General features: G+C 50.3%; 1 protein-coding gene across 1 annotated transcript in view; it reads right to left on the minus strand.

Moving 5' to 3' along the window:
* The window catches only part of Tnfrsf21 (TNF receptor superfamily member 21), a 57,023-nt gene that overhangs the window by 30,725 nt on the left and 4,340 nt on the right, over positions 1–21,958 (minus strand). The window contains exons 3-4 of the mRNA XM_010617781.3: positions 6,241–6,892; positions 3,770–4,264 (exon numbers count right to left, since the gene is read on the minus strand). Of these exons, the coding sequence (XP_010616083.1) occupies positions 3,770–4,264; positions 6,241–6,892 (1,147 nt within the window). The remainder of the gene's footprint in view (positions 1–3,769; positions 4,265–6,240; positions 6,893–21,958) is intronic.

Raw genomic sequence — 21,958 nt, forward strand, 5'->3', positions numbered from 1 at the left:
TTTTTTTTTTTTTTTTGGACAAAACCAAGCAAATGAAAAAAATCATCTTCCAGGTAACCTCCCAGTTAATGGTGAACCCACATTAATCTTTTTATTTTTGTGGGTTTCTCTTTTGTCACAGGGTTTTGCTTTGAATTCAAGGCTGGCCTTGAACTCAGTGTAGCCCAAGGTGGCCTTGAACTCACAGCAATCCTCCTGCCTCAACTCCCCGAATGCTGGGATTACAGGTGTGCAACCCACAACCATCTTACTTTTAAATTAAACTGATCTTTTTTTCGACCCCCACCGCCACTTACCCCATTATGTTAGGGTTATACTGCAAAAACAAATATATTTCCCAAAACTGACAAAAGCCCGACAATTTGAACACTAACGACACACTTCCATCTTGCTGATACTGGAGCCAATAATAAACTCTTAGATTTTTTTATATACAAAAATTCTGAAGTGACTTGTGATTCCTGTTGCTGAAATAGGTAAGATTGCCAGAAACTACAGCTGGGTCCCAAACTTCCAAACACTGACTTGCTGCGACCTCAGGAGGAGGCGAGGCCTGGTTCTCCATCCCTGCCAAAGAAGGAAAGCCTCATCTTGGTTTCCAAAGCTAGCACGACGCAGAACCAAGACTGCAGTTCCGTGGACTTCAGCTTTAGGACCTGTGAACCATGACAGACAGAGAAGGGTGGGGGAGCTCGGGAAGGGAGAGGCCCAGGTCGTTGCAGTGAGAAAACGGGCACCACTGTCCCCTCAGGGTGGTATCAGGAGCACAGATCCTGCGGGAGGGGGCAGGGCTAGTGAGGACTTGCAGGACTACAGAAAGAACAGCCTGGGCCTGGCAACTCTGTCCCTACCTGACCTCATGAACACTTGGGTGTGAACTGGAGCAGAAGCAGGAAGTGATCCCTTCATCTAGGACAATCTGCTGCCAGGACAGTGTTACCAGATCAGCACGCATTGTTCCCAGGTCCCGGCGCACCTGGCACGGCTTTCACCAAACACAACCTCTCTTTGTCACAGGATCTCATCTGTGGGACCTTTGAGACTAGCAACTGGAAAGAAAAGGGCTTGCTTAGAAATACGCCTTGAGGATAAACACCCGAAACAAAACCCGGGGCAGAGGCTGAACTACTGGGTGACGTGGTGACACCTGGATGGGTGCCAGGTGGCAGTGATGTCTATAGCGGGGATGGCTGGGTCTCACTTGGTTTGGCAACCCCACTCCTTTACCAAATAGGATGCTGTCTTTTTCTTTTTTTAAGACGGGGTCTTGCCATGTAGTTCAGCCTGGCCTTGAACTCACTATGGAGCCCAGGCTGGCATTCAACTTGCAGTGATCCTCCTGCCTCAGCCTCCTGAATACTGGGATTATAGGTGTGTGCCACCATGCCCAGCCGAAGACCCTGAGTTAAGGACACCCTGGTTCACAAGGTGACGACAGCCCTACGAACGTCTAAGGTCATGGCATTCAATTGCTCTCTGGTGCCGGACCAGCTTTTACATCTACACTTGGTGTGTGCTCACAGATTTTGAAAATGACACCACTGGAGTTTCGAAAGATAGCTGATGGTCGGTCATCTGATGTATAAACACCACTACTAAAAGCAAAGAAAAGAAACGAGGAGAAGACAGTTCCAAGTTTACTTAATCTATCAGGAGGTTCACACTGTGTCCCACTAACTAGATGAATCCACGGCAGCACTAGCACCTGGGTGAGATCCTTGCAGGACAAGTGATGGCTCCATCCGGCCTGAGACTGGATCCTGCACTGGGGACAACGTGTGCTTTCCATCCAGGCTTTACACGGTAAACATGAAATGCGGGGAGCAAAGTATGTGCTAAACGTATTTAGGTTGAAAATCATGTTTTTCGTAAACATGACAATCATGTTTTGGCAAGAGACTACTGGACTGTTAGGAAACGTATATCCTGAAGTATGGAAGGATATGATCAGGAAATTATGTGGGAAAATGACACTGTACACATACATATACAGTGTTACATAGTGAGCTAGTCTGCGTATGTATTTTATTACACAAAATGTAGCTATGGCTTCAGGGAAAGAGTGAAAACCACAGTGTGCACAGGTCAATCCGGGCCGGATTGCTCTACACCGTTCAACAGCTTTTTATAAGTTTGGAATGTATGTGCCAACAAAACATCTTTGTACCAGGGAAAGAGTGAAAACCACAGTGTGCACAGGTCAATCCGGGCCGGGGTGTGCAGGCATGCTCTACACCGTTCAACAGCTTTTTATAAGTTTGGAATGTATGTGCCAACAAAACATCTTTGTTTGTTCTTAATTAAAAAGACCAAGGGAAGGACTGACGCTTTTGCCAGCCAGGATCCAGGAGGAGGAGTGTCTCATGCCATCCATCCCGGCTGGGGCCCAGGTAGGGCGCTCACCTCTGACGGGCCGTCCTGTGGCTCTGACTTCCACCCACCGGCAAGAGAAGCAACATCCGTGGTACGTTTGTGCTTTTGCCTTGCTCTACATCTTCTATTATAAAAGTAGCACGTGCTTATAACAGAAAATTTAGGGAAATCACAGAAAAAATAATTTTTAAAAAATCTACACATAAATTCAACCACATTGAAAAAAAATGTCTTTTTAGCGTATTTCCTTTTAGCCTTTATAGTGTTTGGAGAACTGATATTATGTTATAGAAGCCAGGTAGCTTGTTTTAGCTTGGTTTCCTTATTTACCTGAGGTAAATATTTTCCTGTGACGTAAGTGAAAGGAAATTTCATACAATGTTTAATGTCAATATAATATTCCATCAGTTATCTTTCTGAAACTGGCCCTGTGGTGATTTCCAATGTTTATTTTACATATATAAAGTTTAAGAACTTTGTACTTGCACCTTCTTTCTACAGTATTTCTGATTATACCTTTATGTCAGATTCACAAAAACAGAGTTGCCGGGTCAAGTGATATAGCATCGTTAAAATTCAACAGAAGAGGCCAAGTAGGCAACCGCTCTCATCTTCTCCTCCACTGCTGAGCAGAAAGCCACACGGGGACACAGCCGTGTCAGAGCTGGGCTGGACCATTTCAAATGTAAAGAAAAGAAAGCTCCTGCCACAGGGCAAAAACTGCGGTCTTCCAGCCAAACTTAGTTCTGGTACAAGTTCTAGACGCCATTTTCACCCTCAAAAGGGGAAAGACCAAAATATTCCAGCACATTGGCTGCCAGGAAAGGGAAATAGTGCCCAAGCCCCGATGGTAACCAGCACTTTGTGCCTTGGGCGTCCCTCACACACCAGCGCCCCCGCCACGCTTCCTGGTGGGAGGGAGGCCCCCCAACACCTAAGTAAGACAGACACAGGGGAAAGCAATAGGAACAGGAAAAGCAGACTCAAAACTCGCAAGGAGGCAAACTGACAGCAAGCTGGGCTTCACCCCCTCTCTCTTCCCAGCAGCCCAGTGGGGTGAGGCCAGCAGGATGGAGTCCAGCCCCACTGGACAACCAGCTCCTCTCCCATCTCACTTTCACGTGTTAAGTGACAGGTCTGGCAGAGTCCCTGCAGGTTAACTCTTAGGTCTCCGATTCCGCAGGCTGCTCTGCCTTACAGATGCTGGGGGAAATGGAAGCAGAGGCTGCAGGCTCAGGATGCGTTAATTCTACTGAGTCGGTCAGAACCATTTCCACCACTCAAGCAGAGCAGGCCGCGCCCCGCACCCCAGAGATTCGCACATTGCGCACGTGCACTCCTCGGAAAGCAGGACTAGGGGACCCGGGAGCGGTGAGCAAGAAGGGGAGATGCTCACCGTGGCCATTGCAGTAATAGATCCATTTCTCCCGGTTCTGGGCCGGAGCCAGGGACTTCTTCAACCCTGCCTTTTCCACGATGGTGCTGGGGTCCTGCCGGGGCCCCTTCTTCAGCGTCCGGGAGCTCTTTCGAACGCTGCACACCACGATGACCACCAGCACCAGCAGCAGGAAGAGCACGATCATCCAGGGCAGGTGCTCGTTGATGTCGAAGTGTCTGTGTGGGCTCTGCCTCGGGTGGCCCCGCTTGGCACCCTTGGCGGGCGTGCTGGACCTCTCGCCACCGGTGGCCTCCATGGAAGGCAGCAGCTTCAGGATGTGTCTGTGCGGGGGCGCCTGCGGGTGGCTGATCACCTGGAGTCCCGGGAGGGTCTTGTTCATGCCTTTGTGCCTCCTTGCCCAGCTCGTGTTGTCCGGGACTGTCCCTTCCTGGATGCCACTGGGTACCTTTGGTCTAACAGAGGCAGAAGAGTTGAATTCTGTTGAGTTCATGCCTAGAAAAAAGAGGAAGGAGGAGGGGAAGAGCGTTTCCACATTTGGGGGTCTACATCTTCCCTTCTCTCCCTGGTCATCTCCAAAGGAGGCCAGATAATCGAAGAAGGAACGACTAACCTTCAGGACTTAATGAACTGTACATTTCCATCAAGGCCCATGCAGCACCTCCAGTGGAAGGTAAAGTCAGAATGGCTAAACTGACTCTCCTGTACCCAAAGCAAGGAATCCTGTGCAGCCCTACCCTACCCCTGGGCCTCCTGCAACTGCTGTAGTTCACACATTGAGTGGATAGAGTGCTCCAGTCTGCTCTTAACGGTACCAATTATTCTGAGAATCAATTTAAATATAATTCCTTTGCTCAGTCTCCTCCCTCTCTCACCTTCAAACCATTTTACAAAGCAGGGGTGAAATGGAGCACATGACTAGGATGAAGAAAAGAGCTCGGACACAAACCCAGGTTTGACAAGTGAAAGGTTGGGTGGAGCAGCTCAGTGAATAAAGTAAGGCGAGACTTTTCTCAACAGCTGTTTCCAACAGGTTAAGCAAGACCGAGGTTGGCACTTGGCGGGCTTCTTTCAGAGAAGCTTCCACAATATGTCTTTATTAAGGAAAAGAGAAACAGGAATGTCCAGGCCCCAGGGAAGAACCTGGCCTGTGTCAGCCTCTGAGGAAATTTGGAGTGGCCCTTTGAGCTCTGTGAGCCTGTTTCTTCATTTCAAGATGGCGGGAGTGAGCAAGCTCAACCCACACATGGGGTTATCATGAAGGCCAGCACCATCGCACACACAGGATGAAGGGAGCACAACTCACAGGGATTACGTCTCAGGAAAATCAACAGTCAACAAGGATTTGAAAATAGACTAAACTGTACATTTTCCCCAGGTTCAAGTGGAACCTCAGGAAAACTGGGACACTTGATAAAGGCCAGGAAGTCAAGGTGACTAGAAAAACATCAGATTGCTGTTTTCCAGAGGTAAATGCTAGTTAATGCTGCTCACCTTTGGTCTGATACAAATTCACTTGTTTCCTCTGGATAAAGAAGATGTGGTTTTTCTATAAAACGGAATACTACTCAGCCATAAAGAATGAGAAGTTAGATTCATTCATAGGAAAGTGGATACATATTGAGGATATACTCCTAAGTGAAATAAATAAGTCACACATGTGTAAATACCGAATAGTTTCTCTGGTGTGAAAAACTATCATAGTACATAAGATCCTAATGAGATAATTGACCATGTGAAACAGAAAGAAAGGTGTAGAGAAAGTGGGAAGGGTAGGGAAAAGCTAATAAGGGAAAAGAAAAAATAGGAGAAAATGAAAAAATGGAAATGAAGTGTTTGTAAAGGGGGAGGAGAGTAGGGGGTGAAGGGAGGGCGGGGACAAGGGGGAAAAATGAGAACCAAGACCTGTCATGCAGAGGTACAAGATCCCAATGATGAATGTAACTGTACTGTATCCCTAAAATGTACCAATAAACTCAATTAAAAAAAAAAAACAACAAATTCACTTGTTCCTGATGCTTCTAACCTTCCTTCCAAATGCAGAGGCATTTCCTCCCCTTCTCTGTACTTCTTTCCTTTCAGCTGTGTCTACCCGGATTTGCCTCGTGTTAGAAAACTTAATCTGGAAGGGACCTTAAACACTGAGCTCATTCACTTATTACTTGGTCAGTACGAACTGAGACCTGAAGAGTTTCAGTGTCTCATACGGTTACACATTATTCTCTCCGTTCTCACTTCACGTGACTTCTTTTTTTAAATATCTCATCTTCCTAATAGAAAACTTCTGACTCTAAATGTTTCTAATATACCCGAAGAAGCCAGATGTAATTAGCTACAGAATGAAGGTCTCTTCTCCAGGGCTGACTTTGGGGTACACAAAATGAAACAGACATCCTGGGTCCAAACCCACTCTGGGCCTCTCCAATGGGCTCCGAGACTTTCTCAAATAAGGAATTTACGAGCTAAGTTACCTTCAGGGACATAGCTGGAGAAAGGGACTTCCTGGGATCCCATGGGATTGAAGTGTGAAGAGACGGCAGTGTCAGGGGAGGGGGAGGTGGTGCTAGAGAGGGCCGGGCGGGGGCCACAGATGTTGTCTGCCTCCCTGGTGCCCGGCGTGACCACCACCAGATTGTGGCTCAGGCAGTCCGTGAAGGCCTTGCATTTCAGCACGCTGGAAGGCACGTTGGAGAAGGTGCCCCTCGCACACTGCCTGCACCGTACATCCTCATTCTCGGTCCCTTTCCTCCGCACCCCCCACCCCACAGGACACACGCTGTGGGGGGCGCAGGTGGCATTGGACTGGAACATGCCGGGTGGGCAGGTGCACTCCCGGTCGGTCCAGGCGGAGCATGGCAGTTTCTCAACCATCAGCCCTGGGCATGGCTGGCTACAGTCATGGCACTTCTCGATGCCGTTCTCATGCCGGGTGAAGGTTCCGGCCGGGCAGCTGCTGCACACACGCAGGCTTGTGTTGGTACAGTGCTCCGAGACGTGGGTCCCTGCTGGGCACTTGTCGCATGTTAGAACCTGGCCTGTGGCACGGTCCACATGGTGGTACGTGCCAACGAGGCCTGCTGCTTTCTGTGCTGGCTGAGCCCAGGTGGTGCAAAGGAACCCGAGCTGAAAGACACGGAGGGGGGACACAGAAACAATTTGTCACACAGATGCAGAGGAGGAGAATGCGCCAGCCAGGCCAACACTGCCATCAGCTTAAAGGTCGGGCCTGAGCGGCCACAGCAGAAAGGTGGAGACTGGGATTCCACCTTCCTACGTGTGGCCACTCTGGGAAGCGGGGGTCCAGCTTTGACCATGGTCTCAGCTGCCCGTTCAGCATCTATAAGACAGACCCTACCCCACTTCTCTAACTGGCTCTACAGCCAACCAAGAATTTGGATGTGGAGGCACTTTGAAGGTGGTATTGAGTCTCCTCTAGACAGCTGAGGGCGGGGTTCACGGTACAGTGCTTGCCCAGCATGCATGAGGTCCTGGGTCTAATCCCCAGCAATAAAACACACACACACACACACACACAAAGAAAGACGCTGCGTAGAAGTCATGCAGAAGACGAGAAAGAGCTTCCTGAGTCTTCCATTTCCCCACACAAACATCCCACTTCCAAAGCAAATGAGACAGGGAGGCACACGTTCAAGCTGCCACACGATACCCCACGCTGCCTGCCTGGGGTTGACAGACAGACACAGCCTGACTCTTTCTCAAACCTTTCTCCTATAGGAAGCGAAGTGCCCAGCTCCATTTTACTCTTTCTCTTTACTTTTTTTAAAAATTTTTTTAATCCAAAACAGAGGAAGGCCTTAGCACGTGCTCTAAACAAGGTCTGATGCTTTTAGAGTCACACTGTGTGCACGGGGGGGGGGCTGTGGCCCCCAAGGAGGCCAGGCACAAGCTGGGCCCACACGGAGGACTCATCAGACATTTCAACATCAATCACAGAACAGAAAACCCCCACCCAGCGCAGCAGGACTTTCCAGTGGCTTCTAGCACAAAAACTTGGGGAACAGCAGACTTTATTTGCCATACTAAATCCTGAGGTCCTTCTGAGAAAGGGAGAAGTCAGAATATCAAAGAAAGTTTTCCCCAGTAATGAAGACTGAGGTTCCAACAGTGCTGGCTGCCTTCTAAAGAACAGAGAAAGTTTGTAAGAGAATAAGTTGCCTCAGCCTGCCTGCTGGGTGGCCATGCAAACTCCCTCTGAACACTCGGCTGAATGAGTAACTAAGAGAACAAAGCAAGGATTTTTCCAGAGTGATCAAAGTTCCTGTCTTTTCAGCACCTTGACACTTAACAAGATTCAGTTCCTCCCCACCACAAAATTTAACTATCAGAACCTAAACTATTTCCCATTGTGTCTCTTATCCTGGCCCAGAACTTGCTTGATAAATGTCAATAACTAGGTTTTAGTTTATAACAGTTTTGCTTTTTTTGTTGTTGTTTTAATGGAAGACCAAAAAATGTGAAAAAGACACTGGGGTTGACCTTCCTGTGAAGGACGCTGAAGATCAACCTCACCATGGAGCCCGAAAGAGCCCCTGACCCACTGTAATAAACTCTTGAGATGTCTTCCCTTTCACTCCAGCTCCATCTTTCCTCCCCTTGCTGCTTTTTTTTTGCAGAATCAGCCCCAGCCACCCTGTTCTGAGCGTGGCAGATGAACTGCCAAGGACAAGATGAGACTCGGTCTCCCCAAAACTGAAGATGCCACCCAGGAGGTCACGGAGGTGGCCCTGCTGTGCATTTCTCAGAGTCCACACTTGGAAGCAGCCATAGGGAGCTTTGGATTCTGCATATTGGAAGCCTGGAGCAGTGTCCAGAGTCCTCTGGGACCTAAGGGTCCTCCACCCCAGCAGAGGCCAGGCTGGGCAATCAGCCACACCCTGGCTGGCTGGCTGGCTGGCCAGCTGGCTGGCTCCGTGCAGGGCTGGGGCTGACCTCCTTGTCCCCAGGGCGTGCACTCCAAACCCGATACTGATCTGTAGACCTCCCCTTCCCCATGCTTTCAGTGGCTCTGTTAGTCCTAAGAGGCTGAAGTGGACCTTCAACCACCCCACTGTGAGGACAAGTCTTACCGTTCCTTAACGTTAACTAACAGTATGGACGCCTGGGATGACATCAGAAATGACAACTCTGGAACCACTGACTACAGGTTCATGGACAAACACTGACGAAGATGTCGCGTGTGTGCCAGGCCTGGGCCAGGGTGAAGACCAACTGCTGGGGTCCACCGAGGCCTTCACCAGGTTCTACCACGGGACAGGCAAAAACCACTCCAGTTCTCACCGCCCGCTTTGAACCGAAAGTACGGAGAAGAGTCCCACGGGGAGGCGGTCTCAGTAAAGTAGCCCAGGCTGGTCTCAGACTTGCGATTCTCTTGCCTCAGTCTCCTGAGCAACTGGAATTATAGGTGTTCGTCAACATGCCTGGCTATACAGATGTTCTGAAATGGTTTTCAGGATGGAGAAGCAGAAATTAACTCCAGGCAAGAAGCGGAAGAGGTAGGCAGAGGGGAAGTCTGACCCACAGGAAGCTCAGAGAAGGAACTAAAAGTTCTGGCTCTGCCCCAAGATGCACCAAGGGTGGCCACAGGGGATTGGTGTGCCTAGAGAAACTTAAGGGTTCCAAAGAAGGTGAACCTTGATTTAAATAATCACAATATTCAGAGGCTGGTGTCAAAGACGCCCAGACGCCAACCAGATGAGTGCAATCTTCACACTTCCTGTTTCTGCACACCCTGCTGGTGTGTAATTATACACTGCCTTGTTAATGGCCCCTAAGTGTGTATACTTATCTTCCCATAATGGATACAAGCAGCTCCAGGCCAGGGACGGCCACACAGACCACATTTCCTCTCTCCTTCAGTAATGAAGAGTGCGAGAACAGCCAGGCAGGGCCAGCAAACGCAATCAATCCACACCTCCGTGGTGGCTTTGCCTATGGCTGCTTTTACGCTATGGTGGACGAGCTGGGTAGCTGCCACACTGACTGTATTATGTGTGGCCCATAGACTCCAAAGATTCATCATCTGGCATTTGGCAGAAAGTCTGCCCACACTAGCATTGAAAAGGGAGAAGAAACATCAGCAATCCAGAGTAAAGACACTCCCCGGGGCCTCTGACCTATGAGTTGCAGTGCTGAGCTCTGTCTTATTTCTGCTCATCCACCCCAACCCACCACCAATCTGGTCCTTTCATCACCAGCGTAAACTTGCAGTCATTTCCTGCATGATTCTGGATGAAATGTAGAGCCATTAGCAGATGGGGCTTCCTCTGTGCCACGCCACCCGCCCCTCTCTTACTGGGAACAAGTTTCACCAGCTCTTTTCTCCTTTCCCTCCATGACCACCATGCTTTCTCCCAGTACATCTTTCTGCTGACGGTTATCTTTCCCCTGCGGACCACAAGCTCCGTGAGGACAAGGATCAGGTGGATCGTATACACTGCCTCCCTGAAGGAACCCGATGCAAGTGTTTGCAGAGAGAATGAGTTTGCACGTCATAAATAATTAAAAGCACAAAGTTAATGGGTGGTGGTGGAAGAGGTTCCAAGATGAGCACGTGTACAAAAGCAAGCACCAGAAAACCCAGAAGTCTTCAGGGCAGACAGGCAGCTCAGGCAATGAAGCCTCCAACACCCTTGTGTGTAACAGCAAAGACCCCAGGATGTCATTTTGCCTTCACAGAACCCTAAACCTGCTCTTCCTCCCCACGGTGCATGAGATGCAAAGCTGGTGTAGTGAAGGGTTAAACCATTCTCGTAGCTAGGAAAAGGTTGCACTAATGTGGTGCGTGGAACTATAAGCTATACAGTGAGAGTATCCTCCCAAGTTATCCATGCTCCTTTCTGGTTTAAACTTGAGTTGTCAGAAGAATCTGGTTTATCCAGGTCACTTACCCCGCCAGAGTTAAGGATGAAGGAGGTGAGTACCAGTGCAGCACCCCAGCTGCACAGGATGTGGGGACATTGTACTTACTGGATGATTAAAAGGTAAGAATCACAGAGACACAGATTTCCAAAGAGGGGTACAGGAGCTTCAACGGGTCGCTGCACAGGGCCCCAGGACTGCAGTGTTCATGGGTGACAAATGTCGCCCCTGTGCTCTGTCCCCTCTACATGGAGCGCGGAGACTGCACAAGGAAGACAAGAGTGCCTGGGATGTGTGGACACTGTCATGTCTGGAAACTGATGATGACGCCCTGGTCTTTAACAATTTCTTTACTCTGGGACCTCATCCTTCCAACAAAAAGAAAATCCCTTAGACTTTATGATTACAACATACTTATCCTTGTTCCTACTGAATTCTAATTACACGCAGACTCGGGGCAGCCATAAACTTTGGCTATTCATAATGGACAGGCCTGAGGGAGTGGTGTAGAATTATTTTCAAGGCTGTACAAAGCTAGGTGTTTTGTTTTGGCTTGACGCAGTGGCATTGGACCAGGGCCTTTGCACTGAACTACATCCCCCGAACTTTTATTTTTATTTATTTTTTAGTTTTGAGGTAGGGTCTTACTTGCTAAGTTACTAAGTGACTCAGGCCGGGCTTGAACTTGCCATCTTTCTGCCTTAGCCTCCCAGGGTGCTGGAATTACAGGCACGTGGCACCATGTCTGGTTTGAAGCTAGTATTTTTCAGACAAAATTCACTTAGTCTGGGGATTAGAAAGCAACAAATTATTCCTGGGATGATGACTCTAAAGCACGCTAACAGATGAATCAAAAGGCAAAACTCAGGCAGATCTGGATATTCTCAGAATTTTTTACCATTTTATCTCGAACATCATGTGAAGTTTGTAAGATCAAGACACTGACTGTCTGGAATCCCTCAGCTCTGAAAAAGAATGCACTGAATGGAGCCCCTCAGGATGACGGTGCTGCCACAAATCCCCAGCACACTGGTTCCCAGCCACATTACATAAACTTGCCAACTCTCGCACCTCCTGCAGCCTCTGTGATTTAGAGAAGTCCTGTTTCCAGGGTAGAAGCAAAGGCTGTTCTTACAGCTGGTACATACAGGGAATGCCGAGGCTGGGGTGAACGGACTGCATCTCAGGGCATGCCGGGAAAGGAAACACTCAGTCTAGAGTTCACCCGGATGCTGTTCCCCACACCTACGATGCAAGAGTACAGGTACCCGGCATGAGCTGCTGGCCAGAGCTTCCACCCCAGCTCCTTCCTCCACCGACACCAGAGGGCAAGGCCACACCCACTCACTCCATCACTGTGCCACCCACAGAACAGTGAGACAGGACCGCGATGCTACTCTGTGTCCCTAAGGATTTCACCCAAACCCACGCGAAACCAACTGGCACACAGCTCCTAAATCCTGGGACTCTCCAGAGAGAGAGGAATGGTTTCTGCAGCTAACACAATGACCGGTGGCGCTGGGTCCTTTGGAAGCTTCAGGATGGGGAGCGGTCCCCAGAAGGTCCCAGGCATCCTGACAGCACTGGGACCTGAAGCCCGGCCCTGACCTCTGAAGAAGAAAGGGGCTGAAGGTTAAGTTCACCATCAACATCTACCAGGCAATAAACGGTGCTGAGGAAGGAAGTAGCTGGCTCCAAGGGAAGGGTAGGGGGAGTTCAGAGAACTCAGGATGGCTGAGGACGCCCTGGCTGGGGGTGGCACCACTCCCCCTGCGTGCCCACCCCGTGGGTTCTTCCAACTAACTGCAACCCTCATTAATAAGCAAGGTAAGGTTTCCCTGAGATGGGTGAGCCCACAACAGCGAATTAGTGGAACCCACAGAGGGGGTCCTGGGAGCCCAAGTGACAGCCAGGGCTTGCTGCTGGCACCTGAGGGGGCCAGTTCCATGGGCACAGCCCTCTGCCTAGGCCAAAACCACCTCCCGGGAGACGGTGTCACAGCTGACCTGGAGGACACCAGCTGGAGAACCTGTGTCCAGGTGAGGGCAGGAAAAACACCGGGATTTGGGGTTGTTTTTTTTTTATCGTGGCTCCCAGGAGGCCCTGGCCTCTTCTTCCTCACTCGTGTAATGGGGTAACAGTAAGATCTCTTCAAAGACCGCTTGGACAATTACTGGTTTTGGGGGGTGGGGTTGTTTCTTTTTTTGAGACGGGGTCTCACTATGTAGTTGAGACTGACCTAGAACTCACTATGTAGTCCAGGCTGGTCTCGAACTCACAGCAATCCTCCTGCCTCAGCCTCCCAAGTAGTGGGATTACAGGCATGAGCCACAACGCCCAGTGACAATTACTGTTAATAAAGGGCAAAGCAGGGTTAACTCGCCTGACACACAACAGGTGCTGCATGAATGCAGTTTTCATGATCACTTCCACCACCTTTTTATTTTACTATATTTTAGCTTTATTCCAATTAAGATGTAAATAGTTCCTGAGAAGCGTATCAAAAACTCCACATTCAACAAAGCTGTGTGATCCTAAAACACATCTTCCCAATCATAGAGCCCACTGCAGAAAAAAATAATAATAATACAAAGTTCACGGCAGAGAGTTAAAAGAGAAATAAAGACCAATTTTCAAAACATTTAAAAGTAAAACTTGGTAACAGTAAAGGAGAGAGTCCAAGCTAGAAAGAGTTGACTATTAATGAGTGTTTTTCAGGCTGGCACAGAATTCAAGGCAGAGTTTTCCAGAATGAGTTTCCCTGGTCTCATCCCCTAAGGTGTTAATGACTTTATGTAAAAGAAGGGTGAGCCTGGTACAGTGGCGCACGCTTGCAATCTTAGTAGCACTCAGGAGGCTGAGGCAGGAAGATCGCCATGAGTTCGAGGTCAGCCAGGGCTACATAGTGAGTTCAAGGCCAGCCTGGGCTATAGAGTGAGACCTGTGTCAAAAAACAAACAAACAAACAAAGAAAACACAAAAAAGCAGGCAAACTCTCAGTTTGCTTTGTATAGCCTACAAGCTAAGAATAGTTTTTACATTTTGAATAGTTATTACAAATCAAAGGAACGCATTTATTGATGTTCGCATTTACTGATGCCCTGCACTGCAACCTGCCACTGAGAAGGAAAGCGGCCGGGCACCTTCCAGATGCGTCTGCCCAGACGTCACGGAAGGAACCCTCACAGCGTTACTCTGAAGCCCAGGAGGGTGAACAAACCCAACAGGTCGAGCCCAGCCTGGGCAACTTAGCAAATGCTTGAGACCTCTGTTCAAAAACAGAAAGAAAAAGGGCCACGGATGTGGTCAGCGCTGCCACAACTGCCTCGCAAGCTCAGGGTCCTGAGTTCGATCCCCAGTGAACTCCACTACAAAAGAGATAAAATCAAAAGGTCCAAAGTCATCAGAAATTTCTCATCTGTTAGGAGATCAATTTATTAACAGTAGTAACAAGAAAGCATTCTCAGACACAAAGAAATAAAATGCGCCTCATAATACAAACTTAAAACTTCAGGCTATTAAGTACAGTAATATTGAAAGGAGAGTGTAAAAGCATATGCCATACTCAGCTAACTAGAAAGCTAACAACCGAAAAGGCACAGAGACTTAATGTAAATGAAGTGAATGCATCTTCTTCTCAGTAGTTGAGACAGGGACCACAGGAGTAATTACCAAGGCGATCGCCATGGATAAAGGCCTGAGATTGCAGTGACTATGAAATCGAATCTATAAAACCGAAGGCCCTTGGGCATCCACACCGAAGGAGCACAAATGAACCAACACGAGGGACTCCGAGGCTGGCAGGCTCGTGGCACAGAAAGCACATTTACAGGTGGCTGGTGGACTCTAAACGAATGTCTTCCGAGAGACAACCTGACAATGTACAGCAAAAGCCATAAAGCTGTTCACTCATTTCCTCTGACCTGGTGGCCCACTTCGAGGGCCAGGCCTTGGGGAACCACCCAGGAAGAACAAGAGCCTTGGGTTCACACGAACAGGACCTGGTTAGCGCTGCTGTCTGCGACCGGGCACCCAGGGGACACAGGTGTCAAGGGCAGCCACGAGGCCGGAACGGGGCGAGTCTCCAACCCCACAGACAGAACCCCATCTGCCCACATCAGTCCGCTCTCTCCAGTCTCTGGCTGGCTGTCCCCACCTGCACTACCCTCATTGCAGAGCTGTCATCTCCACCCTGGCCCCTGTCAAAGCCACTCACTGGCCTCCTGCAGCCAGCCCCCCATCTCTCACCAGAACTGCCGGTAACCCCCCTTTTTTTTAAGTCGAGGGCTGGGTGTAGCTCAGGAGGAGCTGGCATGGACAAAGACTGTTCAAGAAGGCTGAGTCCAGGCCACGCTGTCACCCCACTCCTCCCTGGACATATGGCACCCTGATGGCTTCAAAGGCCTAGTTCCCCTGCCCAGCCCAGCACCACCCCACCCTCCTGCCGCTCCCAGAAAGCAGGGACCCCTTCCTTCCTCGGGCTATTCCACATGCAGCCCTTGTCCCAGCCGCTCTTCCTCCTGCACCGCTCGATTATAAACATCACACCTTCTACAGACTCCAGGCGGGAGAGGCCACAGAGAGCCTTTCACCCTCCTATGCCCAGAGTCCAGCAATGCATGGTGTTCTTCAACACACGCTCTGTAAATCTTATGACACGCACAAAAAATACGAGCACGCTCTTGAAAGGGAACAGAAAATGCCTACCTGAAGAAAAGCAGAACTTCAAGGGGAAAGGGTGAAAGCAAATTGTTTAATCATTGGTCCTGGAAAAGAGGTTGCCCTGAAAATATGTACACACGCATCTCAACACTCCACAGATACTGTCAAGGAAGAGAAGTGAGTTTGGAAGAAACAGAAAGACAATTCTGTATTGACCTGGTGCTTCTAATGGCCAACTTGTTTAAGATTCAAATGTTCTTTCTTAAGGATTGAGGTGCCATGCAGGCTCCAGCTGCCTCCAACTTGTCTAGAGAGAACGAGACTGTTCTAGAATACATCCATCATCATTCACGCTCACTGTGGTCTTCCTTAAAGACATTTCTCCCTGTCTTTAAGAAGCTTGAGATGGAAGAGCAGTACCAGAAAAGATGGGAAACACAGAGACCTCATCCATTCTAGAGAAGTGAGATTTAAATTCAAGAGGAAAAGAAGAGCCTGGGGCTTCTAGATACAAAGCAAGAATGGGACAATAACTCATTAAACTATTCTGGAAACCCACCACCGATTGCCTTGAATTCCTCCCTCCTTTCCAACCCCCCAGCGTCTCCCAGTTTTGGGGAAAGTAACACTGGTCACATTGAGAAGGAAATAAAATGACCATCTTGTCCCAAAGGGTTTGAGAGACCAGAATTCCAACCTCTTTTTCCGGGACTAAAGATTACACAGTTTCTTCTCCCTCTTTGTCCTCCTCTGGTCTCTTAGGTCACCCTCACCTACAAGGAGACGCTTAGAACCCAGACGAGGGTTCTAAGTGCGTGTGATAAGCCACACAGGCCGGATGTCCCCGGGACCATGCAAATCGAGGCGTTTGGCTAGTTTCTAAGAGCCCCAACATGAACAGTGAACACAGGAAACAGTAACAACTGATGGCTCCCATCCACATTTATCCTACACAAATCACTGGGCTGGCAACCTGGAACATCCTAAAAGTTCCCCCGATCTTGGGAAAAGTCAGTGAAACTACATTGCTAAGCAGAACCAGGTTGCACTATTACTCACAAAGCAAATATTTACCAACATCACCCAAATTGCAGCATGGCAAGGCATCCATTCCCTATTTATATCACTTCAGTTTGGGAGTACATTTCCATCTCCAGAGCAGGAGGCTCACTGGTCACCAGCGAGCCCACGCCCTTCCCCCTCAGCCCACACCCAGGCTGCTGTCGTGGTCACTTGGGCTGAACAGCCAAGCACAGCTGGGAAGCACAGCCATTCCCCAGATGAGAAGAGCAGGCTCAGCCTCCAGGTAAATCTTCCCCTTTACAGGAAACAAACTTCTGGTCAATGAAAGTGACCCGTTCCCCCTAGAAGAATGGTGTTAAAGACACACTGACCTGGACCTGAATCCCCTCTCCCGCACTGGCCGAGGACCCAACCGTAAACAGGAACCTCGCTGTCTTATCTGTGCAAGGGGACCAGTCCTGCGCCCTGGTGTGTGCAGGATTTGCAGCAGCGCTCCGGGGCCAGTGCCGAACACCAACCCCTCAGTAAGCCAGGTGCAGCTTCACAATGCTGCCGAGTGGCCCTGGCGCCTGCTCTGCAGACTCACCCCTCTCCTCTCTCTTCTAACGCTTATCCTTGGCCTTCTCCCAAGACAGATTTCCAAATGGTGCCGAGCAACACAGACACCAAGCGGTGCCGGTGGCAGAGGAGCAAACGGAAAACCATCAATATTAGCTAACGAGCCTTGCTGCGGCTTGGCTTACTGAGGCCCTCTTCTTTTGTTGTTTCTGTTTTAATTGGGAACAGTTTTAGGCACAGTTTGCAAATACAGTGCAGGGAAGATGCAACCACATGAGACAGCAGCACCCTGACCACCTCCCACATCCTGCCTGGGCCCTCTGCACACAGCTTCTCACCCCTGCAAACATCAGTCAGCTCCCAAGCCACACTCGGACAGGGAAACCTTCCCAGGGCCTCGAGCACACAGCATCACCGCGAGCGGCAGGCACTGCCGCTCTGCCTAACACCAGTGCGCCCATCTCTGGAGCCTGGCCGGGACATCATAGGCTCCTCCAGGTCAGGACCTCTGTCCAAGCTCCAGTACCAACGGGAGGCAGGGGGACAGTCCCGTAGCAGCACACATGCCAATTCAGGATTCCTGTCGCTCTTCCGGTGTTGGACAAACACAAACACGGGGTAAGACCAGGGTATTTCTGCATGATCCAGTTCCTTTTCCTACAGACCCAAGCTGGCAGCTGCTCCTACCCCAGCAACAATGCCCCAGCTCCGACTGTGCTAACCGGGGATTTGACTTCAGGGACCACAGTGATCTGGCTGTCATTCTGTGCAACAGACAGGTCTGCACCTAAAAGTCGGGACCAAGTCTGCTCCCGATGACCATGGGACACACTCCCAAGCCTCCCAAACAACCAAGGCTTCCCATCATGGAGGAGAAGCACCCATGTGCCAGGCAGCTGCCGGTGCCCTGGTCTTACCACAGAAGGCCTCAGGGTGTCAACGCTGACTGGAAACACACACAGCTGTGTACCCTTGATTCATCCTGGCCTCGAATGGCCTGTTGACCACTTCCCATCACCAAAAGACTCAGCAAACTTTACTTGTGTGTATCCCACTCTACACGCTTGATGAAAGGCTGGCAGAGCAAGCCCCAAAACCCATGTACAACTGGCCATGGCTACTCCAAAGGCCCTCACTTCTCAGCTGAGGATGGACTCAAGTGCAGAGGCGGGGCCTGAGGTCTCCCATCCAACCCAAGGACAGAACGCACATGGACGACCCTCCAGAGCCAGCCCCACTCCCGCTGCCTGCTCTTGCTCAGGAAGGACACGCAGAGAAAGGGACCGTGGGCGCTGTCCCGGCACAGGTGGCACTCACGGGACTTCCCACATCCACTGCGCGGACTCGGCCCCATTCTGCCCTGCTAAAGTACTACGAGCCGTAGGCAGTTGGTGGGTTCACGCCTACCTAGTCTCGGGGTTTCTCAATGTTAATATGCATCTCATGGCAGGTAATCCTTCTCCTGCGGATTTGCACTGCTTGTGCAGCTTGTTTACACTAGAGGCTTATTTGTTTTGGCCTGGATCTGAACAGATTCAAAGACACATCTTTTGGGGGAAGCGCCAGTCTCATTCTAGACATTCTGACTGCGTGACTCACGACTGGGTCAGAAACCCTTCACTGCGTGAGTTCGGGGCCAATGTGTGATATTCTGAGCTAGAAAGTGTGCCCCCTCCAGGCTTTCAACCTAACAGCCAAAGAAGCCCTTCGGGGGTTGTAAGGACTTTGCACACTGCTCTGAGGCCAATACTCAACCCCCACAGATTTCTCAGGAATCAGGGAACCTATAACCCTCTTGGCAGCTCCCACAGACCAGATCATCTGCACCCATATGGTGAGATCCAAACCCCGATTACCTCTGGGCTCCCACTGCCGGGGACAGGGCCCTGCTCAGCAAGGCTGCTCAGTGCACATGTCTCTGTCACTATGCGAACAAGAAGTCACTTCCTCAACACTGGTGGCTTTTTCCCTTGACCAAGGGACTACAGGGGGCTGGATGAGTGGAGTTTTGGGATCCTCCCTGCTTTGACATGCTAAGGCTGTAGAGCTAAAGTCTATAGAAAGGAGAACATCTTTTAGATACAGTATCAGCTCTTAATGTTAACTTCTACATGAACCTGCCACCAAGTCCTGACATGGCTCAGGAATTCAGCCCCTGGCAGGCCCACCCCTCAGCTGCCTAGATACCAGGTCAAGTGCTCAGATGAGGGAAGGGTCAGAAAGTAGCCCCAGGGGTGAGGCCCAGTCTCAGAGAAAGGGACGAAGACTAGTACTTGTTGCTTTATAAGCCAACACAGCTGGACAGCCTAGGCAGCTTAGCAGAGGCTTCTATAATCTCAACCCCTGTAAAGTAGCAGTTTCCAAAATTTCAGGCTCCGTATCCTTATCAATTATGACTCTCTTTCTGGCCTCTCACTGTCCCCCTTCTACGTGTACAGTCACAGCCAACTCTCTGAGGCTGTGAGGTGCCCCTGCTTACATTGTCACACCAGGCAAGCCCTTCGAAGGCTGTCCTCAAACTGGCACCAACCCAAAGGTCTCACTTTCCTGTCTCCAGAATTCTGGACTAGACCACATGCCTTTCAGTCTGTTCCACTCTCTAATATCACACAGATGCCTCGGCTCAGCAGAAGCAGAAACGCAAGCAGCAAGGACTCTTCCTTTAAATGCACTCAGGACCCCTTGCTTGGGTCCACAACAAACCACACGGCCATCTCAACTTTCCCTGCCACCCTTCTCCGTTGCCACATTAGCCAGTAATCTGAGTAAAAGCACCCAGCCTGGCACAAGGGTGAAGGGACGGATGATGAGGTGACAAGTTTCCATCAGGTGCCATCCCCAGCCAGCCACGAGACCTAGGAAGAGCCAGAGGTCCTGGGAGGCCTCACCGGTGTTTTCTCACTGGTGAAATGGACAGTGTCACGTGACTGGCAGAGGTGCCCCTGCACATGAGATCCTGTGTGTGGCATGCAGGGGATGCTCTCTGGCTGGACATATTCACACAGTAGCTACACATATCACATTAGACATTACACTGGGTGCATCTGTTATTTTCAAAGCTTAATGGGAAGCTGCTGCCTTTCTTGCAGTTAGCCTGTCTTATCCAAAAAGTATCATGAAAATGACAATCACAGAGCCTACCACATAAAAAGGGAGCTGAAGGAAGAGGAAGATGGATACTTAAATAGTATCCCTATAATAATACAGATAATAAATCAGGCAGTTAGCGGTTTTGTGCCAGGCAAGCACTCTAGCACTGAGCTACATCCTCAGCTGTTTTTTTTTTTTTTAATCTAATTGCAATATTTGAGACCAATCACTATCCTCCCCAATCCCGTAGCCCCTTCTGAGCATCCTGCTTTTAGCTAAACTCCAGTGCCTGGGGTTGGTCGCTTTGAAACGGCCAAGAAACCCCAGAAAAACATTGCTCGGGGCGCTGTCCTGAGATCACTGTTTTACACCTTAAGGAAATCTGCCCTGAAGAGGGGTGGGCAGAGTGGAGGTGGGAAAGACAAGTGGATTCTTGCTGGGCATGGTGGTGCCCACCTGTAAAACCAGCACTTGGGAGGCTGAGACAGGAGGCTTGTGATGGGTTTGCAGCCAGCCTGGACTACATAGTGAGACCCTGTCTTAAAAACAAAAACTAAACAAAAGGACAAGGCAATTCTTCCCATGCTGACTGAAGGCTAATATGGTTCCCAATATCCCTTTGCCCTGGCACCCTCTCCACGCCTTCAGGATTCCGTTCCATTTTCATTATAATTAGCAGTAGAATAAGGAATCCTGTTGCTTTCAGATTGTGTATAATATATATTTCTTTTCTTCCTTTCTCTTGCTTTTTTTTTTTCTTTTTCTTTTTCTTGTAATGCCAGACTTACAATGTCAGGCCTGCAATTGCAAATCCTGTGTCAAATTTTTGGGTAAACTGAGTTTGATGATTTAAGAAAAGGAGCTGCACATTTTATTGATTAGTAGAACCCCACCCTTTGATTACAGGAAGAGCATCCCTTAAACTCTTCCCTCGGGTTAAAAGGTAAAAAACAAAATATAGCCATTCGGTGACACACACCTCTAATTCCAGCACTGGAGAGGCTGAGTTCACCAGGAGTTCAAGGCCAGCTTGGGCTGCAAAATGATTTCAAGGTCAGCCTGGGCTATCTAGAAAGACACTGTCTCAAAAAACCCAAAGCCACACCACACACACACTGCAGGTTGTAAGCTTTCACCCACGACGGTCTCTACGAGGTTATACACCCATTCAGCTGGCCAACGTCAGGGGCAGATTGGGGGACCCAGCCTGCAGTCCCAGCTCCTCATCCCTAGGCATCCGGATGCTCCCTGGATACAAACCCGGCCGGGTCATCACAAAAGGCAGGAAGCTCCCTGAGGGACCCTGGGGCTGGCCTCACCACCGATGCCACCAACAGCAAACTTTCCCAGCGCCCCCCTGTCCAGCACCGAGCGTCTGTAGGATGACTCCCCGGCCCTGGCAACTGCGGCGCCGGCCCGCGGGTCTCAGGAGCCGGCGCGACGCCCCACCTCCCGCGGGACACAGCGCTCTCCTTGTTTGTGCGCGTCAGTGACAAGCTCCGCGCTCCTGCAGAGTCGGGGCATCAAATTCACCCCTCGCCTCGACACAGGAGACGGGACGGTGGGGATGTGGGAAGAGGGGAGCCGCGGCCAGGGTGATGGACCAGCGCCGGGCTCGGTGCACGCAGCCTCGAGGCCGCACCGCGCTGTCCCCTCGCCCTGAGACGGGGACCCGAGTCAGGGTCGCACCCCCTTCCTCGGTGCAACCCCCGGCGCCAACCTTGATTTCGGAGCTCTTCAGCGTTCAGACGCAGGGCCGCGCCCGAGGCTGGGGACACTACCGTGGTCCTCGCGTCCCTGCGTCCCCAATGCGGTGGCCCCGTGTGACGCCGCAGCCGCACTAGGACCAGCCTGGGCGGGGGGTCTGGACGGAGGGAGGCCGGGTCAGGAAAGCCCCAACCTGGCCCAGTCCAGAGCCAGGCCGCCCCCCGCCTCCACCACGGACCCCGGAGACGCCCGAGAGCAGATCGGGACCCC

The sequence above is a fragment of the Fukomys damarensis genome, unplaced genomic scaffold (assembly GCF_012274545.1).
Source record: "Fukomys damarensis isolate Sample0158 unplaced genomic scaffold, DMR_v1.0_HiC HiC_scaffold_20, whole genome shotgun sequence".
Lineage (NCBI taxonomy): Eukaryota > Metazoa > Chordata > Mammalia > Rodentia > Bathyergidae > Fukomys > Fukomys damarensis.